The sequence below is a fragment of the Aethalodelphis obliquidens genome, unplaced genomic scaffold (assembly GCF_003676395.1).
Source record: "Aethalodelphis obliquidens isolate GAN/ISIS:26980383/991018 unplaced genomic scaffold, ASM367639v1 scaffold8, whole genome shotgun sequence".
In the NCBI taxonomy this organism is placed as follows: domain Eukaryota; kingdom Metazoa; phylum Chordata; class Mammalia; order Artiodactyla; family Delphinidae; genus Aethalodelphis; species Aethalodelphis obliquidens.
Window position 1 is genome coordinate 59960756 of NW_020837952.1, and position 19804 is coordinate 59980559.

General features: G+C 42.1%; 1 protein-coding gene across 1 annotated transcript in view; it reads right to left on the minus strand.

The window, feature by feature from the left end:
- Positions 1-5306: 5306 nt before the first annotated feature.
- Positions 5307-19804, minus strand: part of LOC113620359 (ufm1-specific protease 1-like) — a 38424-nt gene continuing 23926 nt past the window's right edge. Inside the window, 3 exon segments of the mRNA XM_027106029.1 lie at positions 5307-5552; positions 5554-5712; positions 5714-6074. Coding sequence (XP_026961830.1) covers positions 5307-5552; positions 5554-5712; positions 5714-6074 — 766 coding nt within the window.

A 19804-nucleotide genomic window follows, 5' to 3' on the forward strand; every position in this document is an offset into this window, starting at 1 on the left:
AGGACACAAGGCTGGAAACAGAGTCAGGATTCCTATTTGAAATGAGGGGAGAGAGTGTTCACCCCTATGTCAAAGAGGAGTCTGAAAAATCTCTTCAACCATTTCATGGGGCAACACCTTCTGTGAAGGTGTGGCCCTAGGACAAGGGAGAACATCCAATGTCATTAATCTCATGCCCCATGGCTGACAAGTAGACCCCAGAGGGCCAGGAATTGTGAACCACCAATATAAAACACGTTTCTGTACTGCAGACCAGGCATCACTGGAGTGACCCCAAACTGCTAGACCAGGGGGAGAAGGGGCCTCAAGATGGAGGGGGCTTGAGTACACAAAGAGGGAAAGAAAGTGAAAGATACCCTTTTACCCAAAATTGAGCCTAAAAATCAAACCTCTGAAGCCCATGAAGACATCTAATGCTAAGAATAATGGCCACCAAAATCAATAATCATAATATGAATTAACTGCAGGTGAAATTAAATAATAGAACAGTCTGGAAAAAAAGACTTTAAGTAAGCATACTTAGGATGCTCAATGAGACTAATGAAGGAATAACATTTGTGAAAAGAACAGACAATGGGGGTGGGGGAAGCAGAAATGTAACAAGATAAGGTGGCTATGAAAAAGTACTTTCTAAAAAGAAATATAGTCAATTTCCATTTCTGGGAAGATGGAGTAGTTTCATGCTTCCCTATTCTTTCAGCAAAGCACAACTGAAAACAACTGAAAAAAAAAAAAAGGTGGAAGAAAAAAGGTAGACTGGCTAGATTGCAGTATTCTTTTGTATCATATAGCTCAGATTTGCAGCCAAAGAAGCTGGCAACCTGGAAGAGGCATACAAAAAACAAAAGCTCCTCCAAAAAGCCTGCCCTCTCAAGCCAAAGAATGAGGAAAGAGATAGCCTATGAAGATGGAATACTTAGACAATAACCACTCTACTCCAGCCAAATGCTGCAGAAAAATCAGTGGCCCCATCACTATTCGTGCCAGCAAAGGCTAAGTAAGGAGCCGAGACTTCCACACTTGCCAAGCTAAAATGACGTTCCCCACCCCACCCCCTGCCAGGGATGGTATCAGAGAAATCAAAAAATTTCCCCAAATTTGATGACATACATTAATCTGCGCATCCAAGAAGCTCAACAAACTCCGAGTAGGATACACTCAAACACCTAGACACATCATCACCACACTCCTGAAAGTCAAAGACAAAGAGAAAATTTCAAAAGCAGCAAGAGAGAAGAAAGTGATCTATATAAAGTGTCATCAATAAAATTAACAGTTTGTTCCTCGTCAGAAACCATGGGAGCCAGAAGGCAATGGGAAGATAGAATTAAAGTGCTGAAAGAAAAGGACTATCAATGAAGAATTCTTTACCCAGCAGAACTCTCTTTCAAAAATGTAGGGAAAATTAAGACATTTCCAGGTAAATAAAACTGGAGAGAATTCATCACTAGCAGACTGGCCCTACAAAAAATAATAAAGAGAGGTCCTTCAGACTAAAATGAAAGGACATTAGGCAGTAACTGGAATTCATATCAAAGATAAAGAGCCCCAGTAAAGGTACAAACATAGGTAAATTAAAAAGACAGTATAAGTGTATTTTTGTTTGTAACTCTATTTTCTCCTGTATTATCGAAAAGACAACTGTGTAAAGCAAAAATTACAAATCTATACTAATGAGCATACAATATATTCAAATGTAGGGACTTCCCTGGTGGCACAGTGGTTAAGAATCCACCTGCCAATGCAGGGGACACGGTTTGAGTCCTGGTCCGGGAAGATACCACATGCCACGGAGCAACTAAGCCCGTGCACCACAACTACTGAGCCCACGTGCTACAACTACTGAAGCTCACGTGCCTAGAGCCTGTGCTTCACAACAAGAGAAGCCAGCGTAATGAGAAGCCCATGCACTGCACTGAAGAGTAGCCCCCACTTGCTGCAACTAGAGAAAGCCCACACGCAGCAATGAAGACCCAACACAGCCAAAAATAAATAAAATAAATAAATTTATTTTTAAAAATGTAATTTGCCTGACAATAATAGCACAAAGCGGGTAAGGAGGAGATGGAGCTATTTAGAAGTAAAGTTTTCTAAACGGTTGAAATTAAGTTGGTATTAATCCAAACTAGATTTTTATAAGTTAGGATGTTAATTGTAATCCTCAGGGCAACCTTAAGAATATAATTCAAAAAATATGTGAAAGAAATGACAAGGGAATTAAAATAGTACAGTAACAAATATCTATTTTATATGAAAGAAGGCAGTAATGGAGGAATAGAGGAACAAAGAAAATAGGACATATAGAAAACAAATAACAAAATGGCAGATGTAAATCCTACATTATCAATAATACATTAAATGTAAATGGATTAAACATTCCACTTGAAAGGTCGAGATTGGCAAAATGGATTTTTTAAATGACCCAATTTGATGCTATCCACAGGAGGCACACTTTAGATTCAAAGACACAAGTTAGTTGAACAAAAGAATGAAAAATGATATACCACTCAAGCTAAAAAGAGCACTGGAATGGTTACACTAATATCAGACAGAACAGACTTCAAGACAAAAATTGTTACTAGAGAAAAAGAAGGGTATTTTGTAGTGATAAAAGGATCTATTCATCAAGACAACAATTATGACCATATATGCACTTGACAACAGAGCCTTCAATATCAATATTTATCTACAAATCTACGGTAATCAAGAATGTATGATCTGGCATAGAAGAATGGAATAGAATTGAAAGACTAGAAATAAATCCTAACATTTAGTCAATTTATTTGAAGGAGGGTGCCAAAACAATTTAGTGACCAAAGAATAGTCTTTTCTGAGACTGGTTATCCATAGCAAAGAATGAAGTTAGACCTCCTACCTCACACCCTATACAAAAATTAACTCAAATGGATCAAAGACCTAAATGTAAGAGCTAAAACTATAAAACTCTTAGAGGAAAACCTAGGGATTTTCTTTGTGAGCTTAGATTGGACAACAGTTTCTTTGATATGGCACCAAAGTACAAGTGACAAAAGAAAAAAATAGGTAAATTGAATTTCACCAAAATTTAAAACTTTTTATTTCAAAGGACACTGGCAAAAAAGTGAAAAGATAACCCACAGAATGGGAGAAAATATTTGCAAATCATATATCTGACAAGGGTCTAATACCCAAAATATATAAAGAATTCTTACAGCTCAATAATAAGAAAGACAAAAAACCCAAGTTTTTTAAATGGGCAAAGTATTTGAATAGACGTTTCTCTCAAGAAGATATACAAAGGGCACATAAGCACATGAAAATATACTAAACATCATTAGCCTTTAGGAGAATGCTAATCACAACCATAATGAGATATCACTTCACATTCCCCAGTATTGCTATAATCTAAAAGGCAGACAGTAACAAATGTTAGTGAAGATGCAGAAAAACTGGGACTCTTATACATAGCCGGTGGGAATGTAAAATGGTGCAGCTACTGTAAAACCGTTGAACAGTTTCTCAGAGCTAAACATAGAGTTTCTATATAACCCAGCAATTCCACTCCTAGGCATATGCCCAAGATAATTGAAAACACGTGTCTACATGAACATTTGTACATGAATGTTCACAGAAGCATTACTCATAATAGAAAAAAAAGGGAACCAACCTGCATGTTCACCAATTGATGAATGGATCAACAAAATGTGGTATCACAGTACAATGGAATATTAATCAGCCATAAAAAGGAGTGGAACACTCTTGTCCCTCAGTGCCACGGGGGACTGGTTACAGGACCCCCCATGGATACCAAAATCTGTGGGTGCTCAAGTCCCTTATATAAAATGGCATGGTATTTGCATATAACCTATACACATCCTCCTATATACTTTAAATCATCTCTAGACTCTTATAACACCTAATACAATGTAAATGTTATATAAATAGTGATAAATACAGTGTAAACACTATCTAAATAGTTGCCATGCACAGACAATTCAAGTTTTGTTTTTTGGAACTTTCTGGAAATTTTTCAAATATTTTTGATCCACGGTTGGTTGAATCCACAAATGCAGAACCCACGAACACAGAGGGCTGACTGTACTGGTGTGTGCTACCACATGGATGAACCTTGGAGGCACTATGCTAAGTGGAAGAAGTGAGACACAAGGGCTACATATTGTATGATTTTATTTCTATGAAATGTCCTCTGTAGGCAAACCCATAGAGACAGAAAGCAGGGTCCTGGTTTCCAGGCTCTGGGGAGAAGGAGGAAAGGGAGCGTGACTGCTGAAGGGGACAGGGTTTCTTTCTGGGGTGATGAAAATATTCCAGAGTTAGTGTTGATGGTTGCACAACATTGTGAATATACTAAAACCCACTAAATTGTATAGTTTTTAAAAGGGAATTTTATAGTATGTGAGTTAGATCTTTAAAAAAAAAGCCAGCTGCCATTCATGATCAAAAGTCACAGAAAAATGAGCACAGAGGGGAACTTCCTCGACTTGATAGGGAGTTTCTACAAAAACCCAATAGCTAACTTCATACTTAATGGTCAAGACTGAGTGTGCTTTTCCCCCAAGAATGGGAACAAGGCCAGGACGTTCCCTCTCACTATTTTCATTCAACATAGTGCTGGGAGTTCTAGCCAGAGCAATGAGGAAAGGAATAAAAGGAAATAAAAGACATTCAGATTGGAAAGGAAGAAATAAAACTGTCCTTACTTGCAGTTGGCCCGACTGTCTACATAGAAAATCCCAAAGCATTTACCAAAAACAACAATAACAGCTTCCTAGAACAATAAGTGAATTCAGCAAGGTCACAAGATGCAGGTGAATATACAGGAATCAATTTTATTTGTATATGCTAACAATGGACACAAGGTCAGCGAAATTTAAACTACAATACCATATACAATCACTCAAAAATACATAGATGTATATCTAACAAAATTTGTACAGGATTTGTATGCAGAAAACAATAAAACACTGATCAAATTAAATTTTATTAAATTAAATTAAAAATTAAATTTTAAAAGATTTAAATAGAGAAAGAGATGCACTGTGAAATAGTTTGGAAGAATCAACACAATAAAGAGTCAGTTCTCCCCAAAATGATATGCAGGTTTCATGCAGTGTCTATCAAAGCCCACGCAAGATTTATTTCTTTGGGGCGGGGGGGTGTGCTGGGCCTTGCCACTTTATTGACACCAAAGATCCTAGGCTCTGCTGGGACTTCCGGGGGGTCTGACATCAGGCAGCCTCTGCCTTTGAGATGGGGTAGCTCAGCGGGTACAGCGCTAGAGCCGGCTCAGTTCTGGGTCCTTAGCCTCAGTCCAGGGTGGGCAGCTGCCTTTCCAAGTCACAGCTGGTCAAGCACAGGTTGTAGAAGGAGTTGGAGTCAAAGGCTGAGCTTACCTCTCGCCAGCCCACCCACCCAGCAGCCTGTAGTTCACGGGGGTTTTTCGGATCACCCCAGCAGTGAGGGTCCAATACCCGGACGTAGGCTTCCGTGCCTGGGCCAAGCAACGCCTCTGACTGGGCATCCGCATCCCCTCCAACCATTACAGGCCCCCCCGGCCCCTGCCAAGTGGGAATAGAGCCTCTCCAGTTCCCCCTGAAGCGCTGCTCCATGGGGCACGTGACATGGGCGCCCTTGGGGACCCCCGAAGTGGTCAAGGCAGAGGCTGGCCTCTACACAGCCGATCCATCCCCGAGAGCCCCGGAGCCCGGGGGGGCTTGTTGCCCATGTCCTCCAGGGCCGCCTGCACTGCAGCCGGTTCGGGTACGCCCGCTGGCCGGCCCTCTGGCCACGAGCACAGCGTTTGCAGAGTGCGGTAGCCGCAGCCCCGGCCCCGGTCGTCCACGCCGTCGCAGCCGTAATGGTAGTAAATGTAATGGCCCGAGAGGAGGGCCAGGCGAGCGCGGCCGCGGCCGGGCGGGGCCAGGCCCAGGTGGACGTCCTTCAGCGGCTCCAGGGCGGTGGGCGGGAGCAGCGGTCGCCGGGCCAGGCAGATGCGTCCTGCAGGCGGCGCGGGGCGAACTCCAGGGAGAACTCTGGGCTCTAGCGCTTCCTCTCGGCCCCGAGTCTTGGGCGAACTGTGGGCAGGCGAAAGGGCCCTGGGGTCGCTCTCCCCCGACCCCAGGCGCGCCCCGCGGCGATGAGCCAAGATTTTTTGTAGATATACAGAAGATTATTCTAAAATATATATGGAAAGGCAAAGGACCTAGCTAAAGGAAATAGCTAAAACAATTTCGAAAAAGAATAATGAAGTGATGAGATATATCAGTCTGCCCGATTCAAAACTTGTAATATAGCTACAGTAATTAAGACTGTATTATATTGGTGGAGGGATAAACATATAGATCAATGGAGCAGAATAGAGAACCCAGAAATAGACCCATACAAATATGTCCAACTGATTTTTGACAAAGATGCAAAAGCAACCCAATGGAGGAAAGATAGCTTTTTCAACAAACGATGTTGGAGTAATTGAACATTCATAGGTTAAAAAAAAAAACTTAATCTGTCTCACATCTTATGCAAAAATTATCTCAAAATGGATCACAGACTTAAATGTAAAATATAAAACTTTAAATAGATAAAATCTTTGCAGTGTGGGGCTAGGCAAAGAAATCTTAGATTTGACACCAAAAGCATGATCCATAAAAGGAAAAATTGATAAATTGGACTCCATTGCAATTTAAAACTTTTGCTCTGTGAAGAACTCTGTTAAGAGTCTGAAAATACAAACCAGAGATTGGGAGAAAATGGCCTCCAAAAGACGGGTATCCAAAACATAAAGAACTCTCAAAACTCAACAGTTGGGTTTCCCTGATGACACAGTGGTTGAGAGTCCGCCTGCCGATGCAGGGGACACGGGTTAGTGTCCCGGTCCGGGAAGATCCCACATGCTGCGGAGTGGCTGGGCCCGTGAGCCATGGCCGCTGAGTCTGCGCGTCCGGAGCCTGTGCTCCGCAACGGGAGAGGCCACAGAAGTGAGAGGCCCGCGTACCGCAAAAAAAAAAAAAAAACCTCAACAGTAAAGCAACAAACAACCCAATTAGAAAATGGGCCAAATACGTGATGAAGAGACATTTCACCCAAGAGGCTATACAGATGGCAAATAAACACATGAAAAAATGTTTACCATCATTAGCCATTAGGGAAATGAAAATTAAAACCATAAAGAGATACCATTACACACATATGAGAATGGCTAACATAAAAAATAGTAACAACACCAAACGTCAGTGAGGATGCAGATAACCCGGATACGTTGCTAATGGGAATGCGAATCTGCCCACCCACTCTGGAAAACCGTGCGACAATTTCTTTTCAAAACTAAGAGTGCAACAGCCATAGAACCCAGCGATTGCACTGCAGACACTTATCCCAGAGAAATGAAAACGTCAGGAGGCACTGAGGTGGAAGGGAAGTGGGTGTGACTATAAAAGGGCAACAGGAGGATCTTCTGGTTCTTGACTCTTTCAAGGTCAACATGTTGGTTGTGATGGTGCACCGTGAGTTTGTAAGACGTTACCATTGCGGGGGATGGAGTGAAGGGTACACAGTTCTCTCTGTATTGTTTATTACACATGCACGTGAAGGGGGCTTTGCTAGGGAGGACATCACTGAGAGTGGAGCTGGGGGGACGTTTTCCATACCTTCGAGTGGAATATCCAGCTGGCTCTGGATGTGATCTTGGAGTTCTGGGGAAAGGTCCCTTGGAAAGTTATTTATAGACAGATGGTGGTTCAGACCAGGAAGAGAGCGTAAACGAAAAGTAGCAAAGGGTTGAGAGCTGTGCAGTCCATGGTTTAGAGGTCTAGGAAATGAGGGGGACCTGCTGAAGAGTGGCCAGAAGGGAAGAAGGAAACCGTGGAAGCCAAGAATAGGCTTCAGGGAGGAGGAGAGGTGGCCACCATGTCAAAGTCTTCTCATGGGTATGGTCACCGTTCAAACGGGCATGCTTTTGAGAGCTGAACAAGTTGATAAGATAATTAAACTAATGCGTTTTCTGAAACTTTGTTTATGGCCCAACGAATTAGTTTATTATTTTGTTCTATGGCCATGACACTGATATTTTTGTGAAGAATGCTCTTTTTTTCAATATGGTCTTATTATTCTTTGTTTTGTCATAACATCGCTTGCAGTCTTACTCGGAGTTGCATTCTGTGATGATAAATTTAAATCTGTTGATATTTTCCACCAACTCTTCTTTGTAGACTAGATTTTAATTGAGAAAGTCCTCTTCCTATGGGTACTAAGATACCAGGTAAACTCAGAAAAACTTTAGTAAATAGAAGATATTCTCAATTCTATTTTTTAAATAAATTTATTTGTTTGTTTACTTGTTTATTTATTTTTGGCTGTGTTGGGTCTTCGTTGCCGTGTGCGGGCTTTCTCTAGTTGCGGCGAGCTGGGGCTACTCTTCGTAGCGGTGTGCAGACTTCTCATTGCGGTGGTTTCCCTTGCTGTGGAGCATGGGCTCTAGGCGCACAGGCTTCAGTAGTTGTGGCTCACGGGCTCTAGAGCTCAGGCTCAGTAGCCGTGGCGCACAGGCTTAGTTGCTCCGCGGCACGTGGGATCTTCCCAGACCAGGGCTCAAACCCGTGTCCCCTGCATTGGCAGGAGGATTCTTAACCACTGTGCCAGCAGGGAAGTCCCTCAATTCTATCTTTTAATTGAATGTATAAATATTCCAGCTCAAATAGCTCCATAAGTTGTCATTTTAACTCAGTTTTGACAGAATAGGCCACCGTTCTATGACAAATATTTTCATAAGCCAAAACGTTCCCTCAAATTTTGTTTATTATTCTTTTGAGTGTTTCATCAAATTTAAAGACTGCAAAATTGTAGGCCTTCTTGATTCCCTCCCATTCCAGTACAGAATATAAATTTATCCAATTAAAACTAGGAATCTCACCAAAAGATTCTTCCCACATGTTGAGATATTCCAAAAACAATTATGGAATGTGAAAATCAGAACTTGAACACATTGGAATGCTCAGCATTTAATTCCTTCAGCTCCTCCCTTGCTTTTGTAGAGATGAATTTCAATGTTTCCCCGTTGGCAAGGATTGTTTCTAAAAATTACAATTCGCTAAAGTTTCAAAGCTCAAAATTCTTGACACCCATTTAATGAATACTTTGATTAAAGATCTCCAGCAGATTCTGAACACAGTGTAACAAAATAATTAGAAGACTCGTTTACAGAAAGTTCAATCCCATTCTAAGGCACTAGGTTGATGTACAAAGTAGGTCTTCCAAGGCACCAACATTTCAAGGGTCTGATTAATGGCCGCAGAAAACCCAGAAAGGAAACACCAGGAGCCTGAGGTCTGTTTTTGTATCCAATACTAACTTTGTCACAAAAATTTTTGTAGCCTAATTTCTCAAATGGCATGTTTGAAAATACTTCTCATTGTTGATGGATAAAATATCACAGATTATTTGGGTGCAACTAAGAATAACATGTTCACTGCAACCAATCCCAAGTACATCCGTGCTCCACTGGTTTTTTAGTTTAATGAAAACACGGCTTTTTCTCAGGACACTGTTATAAATCATCTCTGTTATCAAACTCTCCTTATTTACCTGGATTGAGTGTGTCTTTTGTTTTCTGCTTAGATCCAGGCTGATACTAATCCCTTCAGAAAACATCTTGGCATGTATCAGGAAAGGCGAAAATGGACGGAGCAAAAGTCCTGCCCCCAAATCTCATGCACAAGTGCTGTGGGAACCCTGTGTAAGACTGTCCGTAGCGGTGATGTTCATAACAGCAAAAGAACTGGAAATAACGCAAAAGCTCATCAACTGTAGGCTGGAAAATAAACTGGAATAATGTTTAGTAATGATTCTCAAATTTTAGCGTACATCGGAATCTCCTGGGAGGGTTGACCCCACCCCCAGAGTTTCTGATTCATTCAATAGGTCTGGGATGGACCCAAGAATTTACATTTCTAACAAGGCTTCTGGTGACACTGATGCGGCTGCTCTGGGGACCCACTTTGAGAACTGCTCCTGCAGAGCGATGAAAATCAATGAGCTACTCCTACAAGGATGAGTCTTCCAAACATCGTAATGAGTGAAAGAAGACACAAAGAACGTGTATCATATAATCTCTTTATACAAAGTTCAAAACCAGGAAAGACTTAACTTTATTTCTCATGGGTACATACTAGGTGATAAGTGTGCTAAGAAAAATGAGACAATTACTACTACAAACTTCAGGATAATAATACCCCAAGGCAGGGAAGGGGTCCATCACGAGGAAGAGATAACGTGCCTAGTCTTCTAGATTACAGGCAACAGAGGGGTTCTCAACCCGAGTAGTAATCACACGGACGTTTCCTTTCATAGTTATTTAATAAAGCACACACTTGTGTTTTGTGTGCTTTGTATGTGCATTATATTTCTCAACACAAAGTTTTAAAAAAGAGAAGGGAACCTGGGCAGAGAGAAAATTGGAGGAGGGAGATTGGCTAAGAGGCAGTGAGTATGGACACACCTCTTGCCATGAGTTTTACTGTGCAAGGGAAGGGGAGAGTGGGCAGTGGCCGGGGGAGGGAGAGACAGTGGGCTCAAGAACCACTTTATAAGATGGGAAAATAACATGATGTTTGTACGCTGATGTGACTAAGGAAACATTGATGAAGCAAGAGAAAGATGGTAGAATGGCCAGAATGAGGATGTGGAGTGGGGGAGGGACCTCAGTAGGAGAAGGATCTAGAGACAGTGGGGGAGGAGCTGGTCCACCAGGAGCACGGGAAGTCTTCCACAGTCACAGGAGAGAAGCAGAGGTGTGGGATGTGGGCAGGTGAGGTGGCAGGAGCTAATGGCATATCTCCTCTTGTTGCTTCTATTTTCCTGGTGAAAGAAGGAGTGTGTGAGCTTGCTCAGGTGACCAGAATAAGGTACCACATGATCGGATGGTCAAACAACAGAAATTCATTGTGCTGGAGACTGCAAGTGTGAGATCCAGGTGTCGGCAGGGTTGCTTCCTTCCGAGGCCTCGCTCCTCAGCTTCTATGTATGGTTTCACTCAGCATGTCTGTGTCCCAATCTCCTCTTCTCATGAGGGCACCGTTCATATTGGATGAGGGCCCATCCATATGACCTCATTTAACCTTAACACCTCTTTGAAGACACTGTCTCCAAATGCAGTCACATTCTGAGGTCCTAGGGGTTAGTATTTCAACACACAAATTTGGGGGGGGGGACACACAATTCAGCCCCTAACAAGAAGGAAGGTCATTAGCTGAGAGGGATGAAGAGGTGAAGAGGAGGAGATGAAGATTTGAGGAAGAGAAGCAAGTGCAGAACCGTTTTCTAGGACAGTCAGAGAATCACGGTCTGGGTGAGCAGAGGGTGGTTGCTGCATGGCGTTAAGCGCCCTTTGGAGGGTGGAAATCCTGATCAATTTCCCTTTCCTTTACATTCTCTCATTTAATTTGTTCTCATCAGTTTTCATCTTTCTTCTTGTGGAGTTACGGCAAAGAGGGAGAAGGCAAATACCACAGTTCCATCTGTGTGGGATTAAAGGACAGGATTTTTTGAGGAATCGCTCAAGTCCAAGACGGTAAGAAAAGACTCAAAGTGCCTGGTACTCTCGTAGCCTCACAGGGGCTCTCTCAGCCCTGAGCTGGGCTGCTGGACGTGCCATGGATTACATTTTATGGGAGGCATGATCCCTGCCCGCTTCTCCATCTTTTTGTAGTCAGACATGAAAAACCAGTATGGCTGCAGAGAATGCACTCTTGGGGCTTAGGCAGCAAGAAGCCCAGAGTAAACACTATCTGTGCAGGGGATTGTCTTGGAATGCTAGCTGCTAGCCTTGGGGATCAAGTGAGGTGGTGGATTTGTGCTGCTGGAAGAAGGAGAGCCCCTGCTCACAGGAATATCTGTAGTAGATCACACGAATGTCCAGAGCCATTTGCTAGACAATCCTGTTGGTCCCTCCACATAAGATAAGCATTTGAGGCTATAAATTTCCCTCTAAGTACTATTTTCACTGCATCCCTCAAGTTTTGATATTTAGTATTTTGTCTTCATTCAATTATTTTATAAGTTTCATTATAGTTTAATCTTGGAGCCATGAATTATGTGGAAGTATATTTTTTATTTCCAAACCGAGATCTTTTCTAATTATCTAGAGATTAGTTATTCAAACTTAAAGGCATTGTGATCAGAGAATGATACAGTTCATGGTCCATTTTCATAAATGCCCAAGTGTGCTTGAAAAGAATTTGTATTCTACAGTTGTCGATACAGTTATATATATGTCTACAGTCATATATACAGTTATATATATATATATATATATGAAACTTTATATAAGGTTTAGTGATTTTATTATTTAACTATTCTCTACTTTTCCTAAATTTTCATCTGCTTAATCTAACAATTGCTGAGAGAGGTATCTTAAAAGTTCCCAACATTGGTGAATTTATCTCTTTATAATTTTGTCAATTGTTGTTTTATATGTTTTTTGGTCTATTATTAAGTACATACAACATTTTAATTGTTATATATTCCTAGTTAATTGAACTGTTTATCAATATAAGTGGCACTTTTAATCTCCAGTAAAATGTTTTACATTAAAATCAATTGGTCTTGTATCGATACACCTATAAGCTTTCTTTTAGTGCGTGGCGTTCCATTTTTTTATGCCCTTATGTCTTAGGTGTATCTATTGTTAATAGCACGTAGCTAGATTTTTTAAAAATCCAATACGACAATCTTTATCTTTTAACTGTAGAGTTTACAAGTTTACTTTATTTGTATCTATCATAATTATAGTTCGATGTGGATTCATTTCTGCCAACACATTAGGTGCTTTCAAATTGTCCCACCAATTCTGTCTTTTTCGATCCTTCCTTGATTTCTTTTCGATTAAGTTCTTTTTCCTCTTTCCATTTTCTCCCTTTATTCATTTGGAAGTTATATTCCTATTTCTCTTCCTTCAGTCATTACTCTAGTCATTTTAATAAGGAATTCTGAGATTCATCGCAAGCTCTACTCTTTATCTTAAACAACACAAGAACCTAAACCATTTTAACTGTGATCACTCCTTTTCTGATCTCTATCATTAACGGATAATGTAAACTCATACAAAATTTACAACCCCATGAAATGTTGCTTTTCTACATAATCAATTTTCCCGAATATTCAGCTCTGTGTTTGCTCATCCTTGTTTCTTATTCATCTGACCTTCCACTAAAAAGCACTTTCTTCTGCTTGAATTCTCTCTAACGAAGCCCCATGGGGGCAAACCCTTGCGGTTTTTCGAATGTTTGAAGACGTCTTTATTTTATCTTCATTCTTAAAAGGCATTTTTGCCGGAGAGGTAGTTCATTTCTTCCTGCATGTTGAAGGTATTTTCCGCTGTCTTCAGACCACGCTTTGTGCTAGTGAGAACCAGCCGTTCTTCTCATTCTCCCCTGCTGCCTCCCTCTCTCTCCCCCTCCCTCCAATTTTCCCACTTTGAGTGTGAATTTCTCTTATCTCTTCTGTTTGGAAGTGATTGGGTTTCCTGCTTTCAAGGATTGATCTCTCACGTTAGTTCTGGAAATTTGTCAATAAGCATCCCAAGCGTTGCTCAGCCCCACACACTCACTGCTCTTCTGGGACACAGCGACCAGGCTATTATTCCTTCTCAGTCTGTGATCTCTGTACATTATCTATGTTTCTCAGTCTACTTCATACTTCTGTCACTTTGTCCCACTGCACTGTGTTCTGGATAATTTTTTCAGGTATACTTCAAGTTCATTAATTCTTTTTTTTCAAGTTCATTAATTCTTTTTACTTTTCCCTGCTGTATTGAAGGCTGTGGCATATTTATTTCTATACACTCTGCAAAAATCAATTGTACATAGATTAAAGATCTAAGAGTGAGTAGCAAAATTCTGAAACCTTTAGAAGAAAGTGTAGAAGTACATCATTTTTACCATAGGGTTAGGAAACCTCCCCTAAACGAGACACTAAAACTCAAGCTACATGGAGGGGATTGATAAATTCAGTTCACCGATATGGTGAACTTCTTTGCACTCCTGCACATACACACACACACACACGCACGCATGCACACGTGCACACACAACATAAAATGAAGGCCAGCCAGAGTGAAGATGAGAAAAGATAATTGCGTAAGTTATAACCAGGAAGGATTAGCAGACAGAATGTATGGAGAATGCCCACCGATCAATAAGAAAAAAAAGTCATTCGACAGGAAAATGAGGAAAGATAGTGAAGAGTCGGTTCTTACACGGGGAAACCCAAAGGCCAGCAAACAGGTAAAGAAATGTTCAGCCTCACTAGTGTCGACGAAAAATTAATCAGTTGATCTAAGAAAGAAATAGAAATGTTTATTTGAGCCAAATTGAGGATTATAACCCAGGAGCCTCCAGAAAGGGCTGAGAACTGTTCTGTCCCTTAGAAGTTAAGACACAGGTAAGTTTTGTGAGACAGAAGGCTGAACGTTAAATGAAGTGTTGTTATTTTTTATGAATCTTGATGATGATTCCAAGCACATATATATTGTTATTACGAAATTTTAACACAAACATGTACATTCTTTTCAGAATGTATTTCATGATAAAACTTTTAAGAAGTAATTAAGGTTGGAAACAGCATAACTTGTATATGTTTGTCCTGTGATGTGGCAATCTGAGTTTTGTTTTTGTTATTAATTTTTATTGGAGTATAATTGCTTTACAATGTTGTGTTAGTTTCTGCCGTACAGCAAAGTGAATCTGCTACACGTATACATATATATCCCCTCTTTTTTGGATTTGCTTCCCATTTGGGATAGACATATATACACACACTACTGTGTATAAAATAGATAACTAATGAGAACCTACTGCACAGCACAGGGGACTCTACTCAGTGCTCTGTGGTAACTTAAACGACATATTATTGACAGTTGACACGATCCGGATCTAAGCATCCTCATGGCCCCTTGCAAGATCAAGATCAAGAAGGAATGTTATTGTTTTTATATAAATTTATTTATGTATTCCCTTCACCACCAGGGAAGCCCAGGAATGTTATCTTTTAAGGAGCTGTCTTGTTGATTCCGGGAGAATGTTGCTTTCCATGATTGAGCATGTATTTCTGCTGACGGGGAGGTTTGGTCGATGCCTAATGCAGATACACAATGCACAGTGTGGGGAGAGAGGAGGCCAAAGAGCAGAGAAAAATTGTTTATGTTTAAATTGCTCTTGTCTTGCCATAAAATATGAATTTTATTTCACACTAGCAGTCAAGAAAATGTAAGTTAAATCCACAGTGGATCGCCATATTTTTGCACCATCTCTATGTGTTCCTTTGTGGTCCTCTACTCAATGCTTTTGCTTTTATCTGTTTTATATGAACCTAGATTAAAGAATCAAGATTTGGACTTCCCTTGTGACGCAGTGGTTAAGAATCCGCCTGCCAATACAGGGGACATGGGTTCGAGCCCTGGTCTGGGAAGATCCCACATGCCGCGGAGCAACTAAGCCTGTGCGCCACAACTACTGAGCCTGCGCTCTAGAGCCCATGAGCCACAACTGCTGAACCTGAGTGCCACAACTACTGAAGCCTGAGTGCCTAGAACCCGTGTTCCGCAACAAGAGAAGCCACCGCAATAAAAAGCCCGCGCACCACAACAAAGAGTAGCCCCAGCTCGCCACAACTAGAGAAAGTCCGCGTGCAGCAGTGAAGGCCCAACACTGCCAGAAATAAATAAATAAAATAAATAAATTTATTTAAAAAAAAGAATCAAGTCTTTGTACAATGATTCCTTCCCAAACACAGCAACACTTACCCGCCGCGGGATTCCTGCTTCCACAAGACATGGATTCCTGCCTGGTTTTTTTTACATTTACCTTCAAATCTATAAATAGTACCCTTATGTTGTTACTGATTACTTAGCTTTAGGGATTATCTATCAAAGTCCTATTATGGAAGATGATGATTCAGTTTCCTGTCGTGGCTGCAAACCCCACACAACCTTCTCTGTCTCTGTCTCTGTCTCTGTCTCTCTCTCTCTCTCTCTCACACACACACACACACACACACACAAGCTTCCTCTCTTCCTCCCGTTCCTACTGTGATTGTGGTTAGATCAGTATGCTCATGTCCATTTTCCTTCCTGTTTCCCAGATCTTATTTCCATTGTTTCTTCTCCTTTTCTCTTTGTCCTCGTGGATTAATATCTCTTAAAAATCCACATTTTCTAAAGCCATGCTAGTGGGTTTGAAGAAGGAAGGTAGGAAGTAGTGTGTGTTTCATAAACCATTTCATAAACCACATTTCTATCCTAATGTCTTCATCTATTTTCATCTTGTTTACTGTAGGCACAATGTTTCTATCATCCTGAAACACGTACTCTTTCAAACGTTTGCAAAATGAGTGAATTCATCTTACAATCGGTGTCAAAGATCTGCCCCGTCCCCCAGCCTAGGGTGGGGCATAGGATGACCACTGTCCCACTTTCCCCAGGACTGAGGGCTTCCTGGGATGTGGGACTTTCCATTTTAAAATCCAATGAGTCCATCCCCCTGCTCAGAGGTGACCTGGTTGCAGAGGCCCGAGCTGTGACCTCAGTCTGTCCTTGTCACCTAGTTCATCTGTGGATACTGGTATCACCACAAGCATTTCACTTTGAACCTAAATGTGCACACTTGATTTCTCTTTAATTTTTTTTAAAAAATGAAAGTAAAAACCTTCTGTTTCTTCTCTCCACACTCTAAAGGGAAACTCTGCTTCCTTCTGTGCGTCTTAATACTCTGACCTCCAAATGTGTGGGGTTTTTGCTCCACACCAGACAGTTCTCCAGTTCTCTGCAGACACTGGCTAGGTGCACTACAATTTAACCCAGCTCTGACACTCTGTACCCAGAGTGACCACAGACCCCACATGTTAAGGGCTCAGTCCCACAAGACTGTCCCCCACCCCAAGATGTCCCAGGCTGTCACCTGTGCTTCTGACAGACTCACTATGAATTGGAGGTTCCCATGACTCCTTTCTCAGGTTTGAGAATTTGCTAGTGGGGCTCACAGGACTCAGAAAGCAGTTTACTTACTAGATTACTGGTGTATGATAAAGGATACACTTTAGGAACAGCCAGACGGCCGAGATGCAAAGGGCGAGGTGGGGATGAAGGGGCACGGAGCTCCCATGCCCCCTCTGGGGCACCATCCTCCCAACACCTCCATCCATTCAGCATCCTGGAAGCCCATGCTTTAGGGATTTTTATGGAGGCTTCATCACATAGCCATGATTGATTAAATCGTTAGCCATTGGTGATTAACCCAAGCTTCAATCCGTCTCCCCTTCCTGAAGGTCAAAGGTAGTGGAAAGAGGCTGAAAGTTCCAACCCTCTGATCACCAGCCCCTATTATTAGGGACTTTCCAAAAGCCACCCTATTAGTATAAACTCAAGTGTGGTCGAAAGGAGCTTCTTATGAATAATGAAAGACACTCTTCACTTTTCTTTTTTTCGGTACGCGGGCCTTTCACTGTTGTGGCCTCTCCCGTTGCGGAGCACAGGCTCCAGACGCGCAGGCTCAGCGGCCACAGCTCACGGGCCTAGCCACTCCGTGGCACGTGGGGTCTTCGCAGACCGGGACACGAACCCGCGTCCCCTGCATTGGCAGGCGGACTCTCAACCACTGTGCCACCAGGGAAGCCCCTCTTTTCACTTTTAACACTCTTATCACTTAGGAAATACCAAGAGTTTTAGGAGCTCTGTGCTAGGAAGTGGTATGAAGATCAAATATATATTTCTTATTATAAATCACAACATTGCACTAGGACAAGATGATGAAGCATTAAAAACAAAAGTTCCCTCCTAGTCGGTTCCTCCATGTTGCCTGGAAGAATCATGAATGATCCTTATAGAAATAAAGCCTGATGCAGAGTAGACCGCATGGTCAGCTGCTCAATCACATGTCAAGGCTGCACTTTGGTGGGTTTCTTTTGTGTCTTTTAATTTGAGACTTATATTTGAAGCTGTGTCGGTATTTGTATCAGTCAGCTATAGTCATAATAATGCTGCATAACAAACTGCTCCCAAACGCATGGCTTAAACACCATTTTATTTTCTCTCATGTGCCTGTGATTGGTGGGAGGTCAGCTGGCAATGACTGGGCTGGGCTTAACCCCAAGCTGCAGGTTGAATGCAGGTGTGCCCCTCATGTGTTCATTCAGGGGTGCAGGTTAAACAGGCAGCAGCTACCCAAGGGGAGGTTCTGCTCATGGGATGGCAGAATCTCCAAAGTAACACACTTCACAAGCACATTCAAGGCTTTGCTGCAGCACATCCACTAATATCCTTTTGACCAAAACAGTTCCGCAGGTCAAGGAGCAGAGAATTAGGATCACTCACTACAGAGCCAAAGCAAGTCACATGATCAGCTCAGCATCAATGAGGCAGAGAAGTATACTCACCCACAGGTTTGGGGCAGGGGCTGAAGATTCTGGAACAGTAATCTAATCTATCTCAGCATCTTTATACTCACAGCCTGTCTCTCTTAATTGGCAAAACCATAGACCTGCAGGAATGCTTCCGTTTCAATTATTCAAGACAATGTTTGCCTCTGTCTTTGAGCTACTTCCCCTACTCGCCCCCCCAAAATGAATTTTGCCGTTACTTCTTAGAATATATTTTGTGTCACACCATCACAAACACACCCTTCAAATTCTGTGAATTTTTCCCTGAGCTGCAATAGCAGACAAAAAGATTGAAAGTTAATTCTGTGTATAAGTCCCATTCTTCTCACAGACCTGTCAACGCATTAAAGACAGAGGACACCGCCAAATCTCTCAGAAGAGATTCCAGGCGCTCCAAGGCTTGAAGACGTTCTGGTGACCAATTCATTTCTCAAAAGGAAGATCACTCAGGAGCCAAATATCCCTCTGTCGATAGCTTCCAGCTACCTTTCAGAAGAAGCCGTTTTAACTCCTAGTGATAAGTCATTCAATTAAGGGGGAAAATGAAACTCTGCTCCCACTCCAAACCCTAGGAATCTTCGGTGCAGCACAGACTCAAACCAGCCATTCTGAAAGTAAGGAAGAGGTCCGATCACAAGCACAGGATCTGGGAAGCAGCAGTGTGCTGTGATTCGCCACCATGACAGCCAAGCGTGATTCAGAAGAAATTTTAGCGTCCAATTTTGACGGCGGTAAACAGAAAGCAATTCAGAAATTGGGATAGGATGGTGTGGGTGGGGTATGAACTGGTCAGAGAGGGTTTTTTTTCAACTCTTTCATTTATAGTAGTGTTTGTGATTTTCCTGAAAAACTACTATAAAATCAGTGGAGCACCTTATGCTTGGGGCACCATAGGGACAAGGAAATAGAATTTGTGTGCCACCTCAAATCTTTTGGGGAAGAAGCCGGAGGGTAGATGGAGGCATGGACAGCTCCAGGCGCCCTGTGTGTCATTAGGTAAGCCTGGTTAGGGTGGGTGGCCAGGAAGGTCTCTGGGGAGGAAATGTGCCACCTAAGAGGGGCGTGGTAAGGAGTCAGCAACATGAAGAAAGGGCAGGAACATCTGGGGAGAGGCAGCAGGTGATGCAAACCAGGTAAGGAGGTTGGGCTTTATTAGAAGGGAAATGGGAGGCCTTTGGGATTTTCAGCTACGGCAGTGACGATGGGAACCCCTCGGACCAGGAGGCGGGCATTTCTCAGACGCAGGCACCAGCCCACCCTCGACATCCATGGACCAACTCTCAGCTCACTACTCAATGAACTACTTAACATTTACCTTTAAATCAAAGTTCATTTATAATAAAAACCTCAAGTGCTTGTTTTAGCCCCAGGGAATGTGGTTCTG